Source organism: Carassius gibelio, chromosome A23 (genome assembly GCF_023724105.1).
Source record: "Carassius gibelio isolate Cgi1373 ecotype wild population from Czech Republic chromosome A23, carGib1.2-hapl.c, whole genome shotgun sequence".
Taxonomy (NCBI): domain Eukaryota; kingdom Metazoa; phylum Chordata; class Actinopteri; order Cypriniformes; family Cyprinidae; genus Carassius; species Carassius gibelio.
Window position 1 is genome coordinate 24,760,374 of NC_068393.1, and position 10,000 is coordinate 24,770,373.

The window sequence follows — 10,000 nt, forward strand, 5'->3', positions numbered from 1 at the left end:
TTTCCACGAGAGACTGAAATGAGCCTCGTCGTGGAGAAACTGCCGAGCGCGTGATCTGATGTGTGTTCATGATGCACGCGACGCTGTTCCTGTCTCTCGTTTGTGTTCGCGCGGCCGCGGGTTCGAGCACACTCAGGTGAGACGCGCTTCTGTTCAACAAACTCAGCTTTTCAAACGAAATATTCAATTGTATGCAGTTTATAACCATTACATGGTTATGATGCATCCGAGAGAAAGAAGTAAAGATGTAATAAGTTGTAGTTATCGCTATATTGCCATGATAACCGTATTTTTTCCGCTGTGCATATGTTATTGTAAATATGTGATACATTTTCCATTAGCAACATTTAGAGCGGTATATAAAGTAGGTTTTATATCGCGATATGGAACGCGATATGCTATATACTGTACACACACACACACACACACACACACAGCAGGAGCCTCTGAAACTGTTTGTGTGTGTCACAGCTCATCTGGACCGCTGCTTCTGTCTGATGGATTGTGTCAGTATGGATGGATGAGAACTTTAAAGGGTCAATGCAGACGTGAGCAAGCACTTACACACATCTTATGTTTACAACTCTAATGTACTGCCTGTATAGAAAGGAAAAAGAAAGAATAAGAGTATGCAACAATGTTTTAATCAGATTGGTGTAATAAGGCTGAACTTTGGACAGGAATTGGGTTGGGATGCGATATTTCATGCAGTTGCATGTAGTTGTTGTCTAAATTTTACCTTTAGTTCAGTTGTAGTTTCTATTTATTTTCAGTTAGTATTTCTTTCCTTCATCGTAAACATATTTTACTTATAGATTATTATATATAATAGTTTTCATTGATACTTTGAAATAGCTTTTTTATGTGATAAATCTGAATTATAATTTTAGTTAAATGTTTAGTATTTTTATCATGTGATTTTTCATTTGTGTTCATTTAATGTATATCTTTATATTTGTTGTTATTTCAGTTTTAGTGCTTCGTCTAAAACAACTTTCAGTTTTGTATTGTTATATATTTAAAAATTAACTTATACAGTTATAGTTTATATTTCAAATTAGCTTTTATTTTCATATTTACATTTTTCTTTTTAAAGTTTATAGTTTTTATTTGTTTGATTAATTTATTGTCATTTTAGTTTTAGCTCAGTTTTAGTTTTTATGTGTTTCCAGAAAGTAATTTTGGTGCTTCATCTTAGATATATTTCTAATATATACTATCATACTGTATACGGTATTCCAATTCACTGTTACAGTTTGAATACATTTTTGAACTAACTTTTATTTGTATATTTTTTTTTACAATTTTATTGTGTGCTTTAGTCATTTTTCTTAGTTTAAGAAAATAACAAGCAAAAGTAATAGGTCTTATTTTTTTGAGGCGTACAGAAAACACATTGACTGCAGAATCAGTGTGAGCAGTATGCCGTTCTGAACACACACACACACACACACACGTGCTCTTGTGTTATGTCTGGTTTGTGTAGCCGTGTGTGAGTCGGGCTGTAAACACGGTGAGTGTTTTGGACCGGATCAGTGCCGCTGTCATCCAGGATATACGGGCAAGACCTGCAACCAAGGTAGCACACAATTAACACACATGAACACACACTTCCCCTTATAAAACTCACCTAAGAATTCAAGCATGTGAAAGTGTGAGAGATGACATCATGAGGAGTGTGTGTGTGTGTGTTTCGGTCATTAACACACAGGTGTCTAAACGTTTGAGCGGCCTGCTGGGGTTTGTGCTTATGGGAGACATATTACCATCTGATTTACAGGAGAAACTTAAATTACTTAAATTTTCAACTTTTCTTGAAGTCTTTCTCTCAGTGTGTGTGTGTGTGTGTGGGGGGGGGGGGGGGGGGGTTCTGCAAGGATGAACTTGCCTCTAAAATCAGAAACATGTTAAAGCACATTCCTCTCATACTTACAGAGACACGCAAAACGTGTACATACATCACTGAATGCAAATGTCTCTGTCTGTGTGTGTGTGTGTCTGTGTGCGTGTGTCTGTGTGTGTGAGTGTGTGTCTGTCTGTCTGTCTGTGTGTGTGTGTGTGTGTGTGTGTGTGCGTGTGTCTGTGAGTGTGTCTGTGAGTGTGTGAGTGTGTGTGTGAGTGTGTGAGTGTCTGTCTGTGTGTGTGTGTGTGTGAGTGTGTGTGTGTCTCCAGCTCATGTCTTCAGCAGTAATGACTGAGTGTTTGTGTTCAGATGTGAACGAGTGTGTATTCAGGCCGTGTAAGTACAGGTGTATGAACACACCGGGCAGCTACAAATGCTACTGTCTCAACGGTTACATGATGATGGCTGACGGCTTGTGTCGCAGTGAGTATTTCCTTTATTTCCTGAATCCTAAAGTGTGTATCCTCTTTTACATGCTCAGTATGCATTCCTCAGAAAAACATTATCTAGAAATGCCCAGCTTTTGAAATCTTTTAAAGGCTTTCTTTTCTTGGTTTTGTGTAGATTAAAGGAATGTTCTGTTTGATCAGTTTGCAAATACTTTGGGAATGTTACTTTTGGATGTTCTGTGAATTTTCTCTGAATGTTCCTAAAAAAAATATTAACATAAAAAAAAAACATTCACAATGCATTATGGGATTACTGTCTGTATGACAAATACATGCAATGCTGTGTCAAATATGAGTACAGATGTTTACGGCTTATTCTCTCTCTCTCTCTCTGTGTGTGTGTGTGTGTGTGTGTGCAGATGCTCGTACGTGTGCGATGGCTAACTGTCAGTACGGCTGTGCGGTGATGAAAGGCAAGGTCAGATGTCAGTGTCCGTCTCCAGGACTGCGTCTCGCTCCTGACGGCAGGACGTGTGTCGGTACACACACTCACTCACACACACACTCACACACTCATTTACTCACACACTCACACACTCATTTACTCACGCTCACACACTCACACACACTCACTCACTCACACACACACTCACACACTCATTTACTCACGTTCACACACTCACACACACTCACTCACACACACACTCAATCACACTCACGCTCACACACTCACACACACACTCTCTCACTCAGACTCTCAGTCACACTCACACACTCATTTACTCACGTTCACACACTCACACACACTCACTCACACACACACTCAATCACACTCACGCTCACACACTCACACACACACTCTCTCACTCAGACTCTCAGTCACACTCACACACTCATTTACTCTCACTCACTCACACACTCACTCACACACTCATTCACACACTCATTCACTCAACCTCACACTCACACACACTCACTCACTCACTCACTCACTCACTCACTCACACACTCAATCACACTAACACTCACACACTCTTTTACTCACTCACACACACTCACTCACTCATTTACTCACGCTCACACACTCACACGCTCACACACTCACACACATTTACTCACGCTCACACACTCACACGCTCACACACTCACACACATTTACTCACGCTCACACACTCACACGCTCACACACTCACACACACATTTACTCACGCTCACACACTCACACGCTCACACACTCACACACACATTTACTCACGCTCACACACTCACACGCTCACACACTCACATGCTCACACACTCACACACTCATTTACTCACGCTCACACACTCACACGCTCACACACTCACTCTCACACACACACACTCAATCACACTCACCCTCACACACTCACACACTCATTTACTCACGCTCACACACTCACACACTCATTTACACACACTCACTCACACTCACACACTCATTTACACACACTCACTCACACTCACACACTCATTTACTCACGCTCACACACTCACATGCTCACACACTCACACACACATTTACTCACGCTCACACACTCACACGCTCACTCACTCACACACTCATTTACTCACGCTCACACACTCACACGCTCACACACTCACACACACATTTACTCACGCTCACACACTCACACACTCACTCACTCACTCTCACACACACACACTCAATCACACTCACCCTCACACACTCACTCACACACTCATTTACTCACGCTCACACACTCACACACTCACATATGGCTGCACGATGTGTTGTTTAAGCATCGATATTGCGATGTACGAAACCACGATGGTCACATAGCAGGATGTGCAATGTAGGCTGTTGTAGCTGATCCGTTATTCATTTACTGTATGGGCCAGAGAGAAAGAGAGAGAGAGAGAGAGAGAGAGAGAAAGAGAGAGAGAGAGAGAGGCCGGCGCAAGCGTCTCAGCTGCGTGGTTTTTAATTCGGCTCCCATGTTAACTGGTTAGAGCTTGCAGACTGCCTGAAAGAGATCGAGCGCGCGCGCGAGAGAGAGAAAGAGCGAGAGAGATAGAGCGAGAGAGCGAGCCCCGGCCGCACGCTCAATGTCTTCAAACAACAAGAGCGATGTGTTGCTCTCTCTCCCTCACGCATATTAATCAATTGACACTATTGTGTCGATGTTTAGATAATGTAAGTGTGCTCACCCCGTTTTTGTTTGTAATAAAATTTTTTGATTAGATTTCATATCGCAATATATATCGCAGAAAAATAAAATTTCGCAATGTAATTTTTTCCCAATATCTTGCAGCCCTACTCGCGCACACTAACACACACACTCACTTACTTTGAAAAAGTAATACATTTTTTAATAAATACATAATTTTTTATTATTTATTATTTATATTGATGTAAGTCATTGTTATTTTATATGTAGCTTAATGTTTCATATTTCTTCTTTTTATTTCGCCGCTCAGATGTGGATGAGTGCGTGACGGGTCAGGCCTCGTGTCCCAGGTTTCGTAAGTGTGTGAACACGTTCGGTAGTTACGTCTGCAGGTGTCATGAAGGCTTTGAGCTGCGGCACATCAACGGAAAATACCACTGCACAGGTGTGTTCAGAGAAAAACACACACACTTATAATGATGTATATAATTGTTTATATATCATTTATATTTAGATTAAATGTAAGGTATTTTATTAAGTAATTACAGTACATAAGTATATACATTTACATAACATCTAAGTATATATATATATTTTTAATTCTTTAATTCATATATATATATATAATATGAGAATGTCACAAACCTTATCATAACAAGTTGTTTTACAATCAAAAATCTTTGAAAAAAGAGATTTTACATTTTGCATTAATGATATTTATAGTTATAATATAGTTATAATTTATAATTAATTAATTAATACTATTTTAAATACATAACTGTAATAAATAAAAAGTATAGTTATTTTAATCTATTGCTTCTATATAATTTATATTAGGTTAAATTTAATCATATAATAATTAATTATTAAATTTAATCTCATAATATATATATTTTATTACATATATATATATAAAATAAAATTATTTACAGATTACATGATATCATTAATTATATTATTCAATATATAGAATATATAATTATTGTATAAATTACTTTTTTTCTTTTCTTTTTTTTTTGCATCTCGCATTTTTCCAAGTCACATTATATTGCTTTATATTATCACAGAATCTAAACATTCATGTTTGTTTGTTTGTTTGTTTGTTTTTCCAGATAAAAAGTTTTTGTCTATTTGCTATGACAAGCCCGGACACAAGAGATGCAAGTGCACAGCGAGTGTGAATGGAAAGGGTCACGACTGCAGATGTACGTGTGTGTGTGGTTGATGTCATTGCTCGACAGCATGTTCTGTGTGTTTGAGTGATGCTGTGTGTGTTTCAGCTGTTGTTAAAGTCACCATTGAGCCTGCAAGACCAGTCACAGTCAGCCCCACAACCATCTCCACGGCAACAACTCCCATGACAACTACAACGACAACAACTACACCCACTTCCAGCACTACTGTTACCATAGCAACCTCTGTTCCGACAAGCGCTGCCCTGACGACAGTAACACCAACGACTGTTGCTATAACAACAACAGCGTCAACTACAACAGCCTTCACAACTGTTGCTACGACAACAAGTCCAACTACAACGTCCACATCACCGGCATTGACAACTACAGACAGGTTTCCAACGACAACCAGCGTCATAACAACTACAACAACAACAACAACAACAACAACACTAGACAACCGCATTCACAGGGAGAACACAGTGAAGCCACGAGGAGATGTACACAGTGAGATTTATTCATTCATTCAGAAATATACAGTTACATGTTGTGAAAATGTTTATTTATGGTTTAAGTGTTAGTTACTGTAATAAGCCCGATCAGAATTTCGAATCAATTTTTTAAAATGATTTAATTGATTCATAGTTAATCCATTAAACTCTGAGATTTTAACATTTTAAAGAACCGTGAAACTAGACTTCTAAACTGTACGTATTTGATGTTATTTTGAACGATATACAGCAGTTGAGTGTGTGTGAAGTCATTAGTTTAGTTCTGAATGGTGTGTTTGTCTGCTTTAGTTCCTCATTACGAGAACAATCTGTTCGACTGGGACTTTGACGTTGAGCTGGGAAACACGACGGAGTTCGTACGCGATGATCCAGGTACCATTCCCAACACAAAACAGACAAGACGAGACAGCGAGGATCTTACTGACGTGTGTGTGTGTGTGTGTGTGTTCCAGCCGCCGCTGTTGTCAGCTGCTCATTTGATGAGGGTCTCTGTGTTTGGATGACGGACTCAGAAGGAGATCTGAAATGGGAAATCAAAGAGGATCCGGCCGGTAAAACAGACACAGATCACCTAGTCGACTTCTGTAATCAACTACTGTTACTGTTCTTACCTGTCAATCACTCTCAGGTGGGCGGTACCTGTCAGTACCTGATGCTCCGAACAGACGGAGTGTCAAAGGGGCGAGGCTTACGGTGCTGCTGGCTCCTCCCACAAAGGCGTGGCAGGGCGGCGACCTCTGCCTTTCATTTAAATACCGTCTCCATGGACACCACATCGGCTCTCTGCAGGTGTTTGTCAGAAAGGGGCGGAGTCACAACCCATCCATCTGGACCAGGACTGGAGGACACGGCTGGAGACACGCCCACGTCACTCTTTGGGGGCGTGGCCTTGTTGATGTAAGCATGAATAAATCATCAGGTGTTCATACATATTCCTTGAACGCTCAAGTTTTCAGTGCACTACCCAATTCTGATTTAGTATTCATGTACAAAATAAACACATGTAGCTAAAACTGCATGCTCTTCAAATAGGAATTCATCTCTATGTTTCTTTTTCACACCAATTTGTGAAATTTATTAAATGATGCATTATACAGGATTATGTGCTGTGCTGTTTGTGCTGATTATAGTTTATTGATTGAAGTTGTTCTGTGTCAGATTGTGCTGAAGGCAGAGAGACGGCGAGGGAAACATGGAGAAATCTCTGTGGATGATTTTAGTCTGAGACGAGGAGCCTGCAGTGATGAACAGGACAGGACAGAGTGACACACACACACACACACACACACACACAGATTGTGTGTAATGAAACGCTCTTGCAGAAGTGGACAGGTCAACATTCATATGCATGAGGACATCCACAGCTTTATTTGCTGTTTTATGACCAAGAATTTGCAGATTTGTGCAGAATTATTCATGTTTATTAAATATTATTAGTCATTCTGCTTTCATATTACAATAAGAATGTTGTAACTATCAATTACATTTAACATAATTGACACAAATACTCTTATTTTATTTTCGTGTGAAAATATGTCCAGGTCACATTTCAGAGAAAAGATATGCATTTTCCATTAAAGTGACATTATTAGGATTATAGCAGGATTTCTGTATATTGTCTATTTCAATGCATTCAGACTTTTGAGCTACTTTTTCAGTATTTCCATTTATGATTATTCTTGTTTAAAAAAATTAAAATATTCTATATATATATATATATATATATATATATATATATATATATATATCTTTTTTTAATCAGCTTAAATTAAAGGCAGTTCAAAGTGCTTTAAATAATATTATTTATCTTAAATTATGATATAATTATTTTTCACATTTAAGGATGGAAATTGTGCTTAATTGTCATTAAATAATGCAACAAAATAATACACAATTTCTTTAATTTGAAGGAATGTTCAAAAAACTATTTGAGGAAATTAGTATTGGAGAAATGTGAGCTGCATTATGTATATTGTTATACATCATAATTGGTCATTTTAACGATAATTAGCACGAAATCTCTCGGCCATCAGGATGCATTGAATCCTGTTCACACGTGTGTTTCTGTTCATGTTCAGGTCTCATGTTTCTCTAATATTTATGTTGTAAATTCAGTTTTTTGTACCAAATTGTATCTGAATGTGTATTTAATGCTGGAAATGCTTAATAAACTCAAATCTGATTCTAATGATTGTGTTCTGCTTGTGTCAGGATTGGGAATGAATTTAAGGCAACAGCACCTTAACCACAAAAACACTTTTCATGCACAGTTCTGAGACGGGAACATGAGTTCATTCATGAATTCACTGCGCATGAAGTTATGTGAACATGAAGAGAAATATTACTGAAATATTGCAAAGTTTAGGGTTCATCTACACTTTAATGATTCACTGATGTGTGTGTGTGTGTGTATGTGTGTGTGTGGGACCTGAAACAGGTGTTCTGACATCTGGACTCCTCCCAAAGCACAGCGAGTGTGTGTGTGTGTGTGTGGGTGTTTGAGAGAGAGAGAGTGTGTGTGTGTGTGTGTGTGTGTGTGAGAGAGAGTGTGTGATTGTGTGTGTGTGTGAAAGAGAGAGAGATTGTCTGTCTGTGTGTGTGTGTGTGTGTGTGTGAGAGAGAGAGAGAGAGAGAGAGTTATTTGTGTGACATGAAGCAGACCAGAGACCATGAGAATCTGTATAAACACCAAATGTGTGTGTGTGTGTGTGTGTGTGTGTGTGTGTGTGTGACTCACAGGTTAATGTCAGTGTTTTGTGTCGCAGGTTTAAACAGGTTTATGCTTCTTTCATGAATCAGGTTTGAGTGTGAGACAGAGATGAGACGAGAGCTGATGATCTGCTGAACAACAGTTTCTCAGCACAGACATCTCACTGCTCGAAACTAAACAAACTGTGACAGAAATTAAATATAGATCAAAAGTATTACAACCAGTTTAAAATATACATAAACACTATAATAGCATCTATTCAATTTATGTCTTTTTTTAAAGAAATTGTATTTATTTTTCTATTTATTTTTTTGTATTTCTATATTCCTTTTTTTTTATTATTAATGTCCTTATCAATCAGCAACCAGTGAGTACCACACAACTATATTACAGACCAGGATTAAAACAGATAACAATAACAACATGTCAAATAAATAAATAAAAAGAATGAAAAGCAAAAGAAAGTGTATGCAGAATGTTTATCATAACACATTATATCTCTATACAAGTCAGGACTATCTCCAACCCAATAGCTCATAGCTTCTATATTATTATATTATTATTTTTAATTTATGTGGACAACAGCACGATATTTAAACTTTTAATTTGAAATTTAAAACACTTTTTAAATACTCCTTTTGTTGCTACAAATGTTATTTATTTGCTCCCGCTTTTTCACTGTTGTAGGATTAAACACGGCCATGTGCGAGCGTGACGCGTGACCCCGCCCCCAGCACAAGCCCCGCCCCCCGTCCTGTGGAACACCAGAATAAACTTCAGACTTTCAAACAAACACTCGCAGCCTGACACCTGTTCAGAGAGAGAGACGAAGCAGTCGAGCTCAGGAGAATATGATCCTACACATGAACATATGTGTCTCAACATTACACAGCAGGAATGCTGACAGACCGAAACAGAGTCACACACACACACACACACACACACACTCTTCAGTCCTTTCATTTCTGCTCCTGAAACACCGGACAAACACTCGCTCAGCAGGTGATTATTTATTCTCTTACACTGTACTGTTATGACTGGAATAATACTGTATATATGCAGGTAGAGCTCAGACGAGTAACGCTGGAGAGTTACAAACTAACGTGTGACGTTCAGTTCAAAAGTTACAGTGTAAAACGTTACTTATACAGTGTTCATGGA

At 38.5% G+C, this 10,000-nt stretch overlaps 2 protein-coding genes across 2 annotated transcripts in view; both read left to right on the top strand.

The window, feature by feature from the left end:
• Window positions 1-7,798, top strand: part of LOC127944367 (nephronectin) — an 8,040-nt gene extending 242 nt beyond the window's left edge. Inside the window, exons 1-12 of the mRNA XM_052540243.1 lie at window positions 1-136; window positions 472-548; window positions 1,487-1,579; window positions 2,213-2,326; window positions 2,712-2,831; window positions 4,753-4,887; window positions 5,555-5,647; window positions 5,723-6,124; window positions 6,418-6,501; window positions 6,582-6,680; window positions 6,758-7,026; window positions 7,288-7,798. The exon at window positions 1-136 is cut by the window's left edge and continues 242 nt beyond it. Of these exons, the coding sequence (XP_052396203.1) occupies window positions 69-136; window positions 472-548; window positions 1,487-1,579; window positions 2,213-2,326; window positions 2,712-2,831; window positions 4,753-4,887; window positions 5,555-5,647; window positions 5,723-6,124; window positions 6,418-6,501; window positions 6,582-6,680; window positions 6,758-7,026; window positions 7,288-7,395 (1,662 nt within the window). The 5' untranslated portion in view covers window positions 1-68 and the 3' untranslated portion in view covers window positions 7,396-7,798. The remainder of the gene's footprint in view (window positions 137-471; window positions 549-1,486; window positions 1,580-2,212; window positions 2,327-2,711; window positions 2,832-4,752; window positions 4,888-5,554; window positions 5,648-5,722; window positions 6,125-6,417; window positions 6,502-6,581; window positions 6,681-6,757; window positions 7,027-7,287) is intronic.
• A 1,855-nt stretch (window positions 7,799-9,653) lies between these two features.
• The window catches only part of aimp1b (aminoacyl tRNA synthetase complex interacting multifunctional protein 1b), a 6,654-nt gene continuing 6,307 nt past the window's right edge, over window positions 9,654-10,000 (top strand). Inside the window, exon 1 of the mRNA XM_052540270.1 lies at window positions 9,654-9,841. Within this exon, the coding sequence (XP_052396230.1) occupies window positions 9,691-9,841 (151 nt within the window). The 5' untranslated portion in view covers window positions 9,654-9,690. The remainder of the gene's footprint in view (window positions 9,842-10,000) is intronic.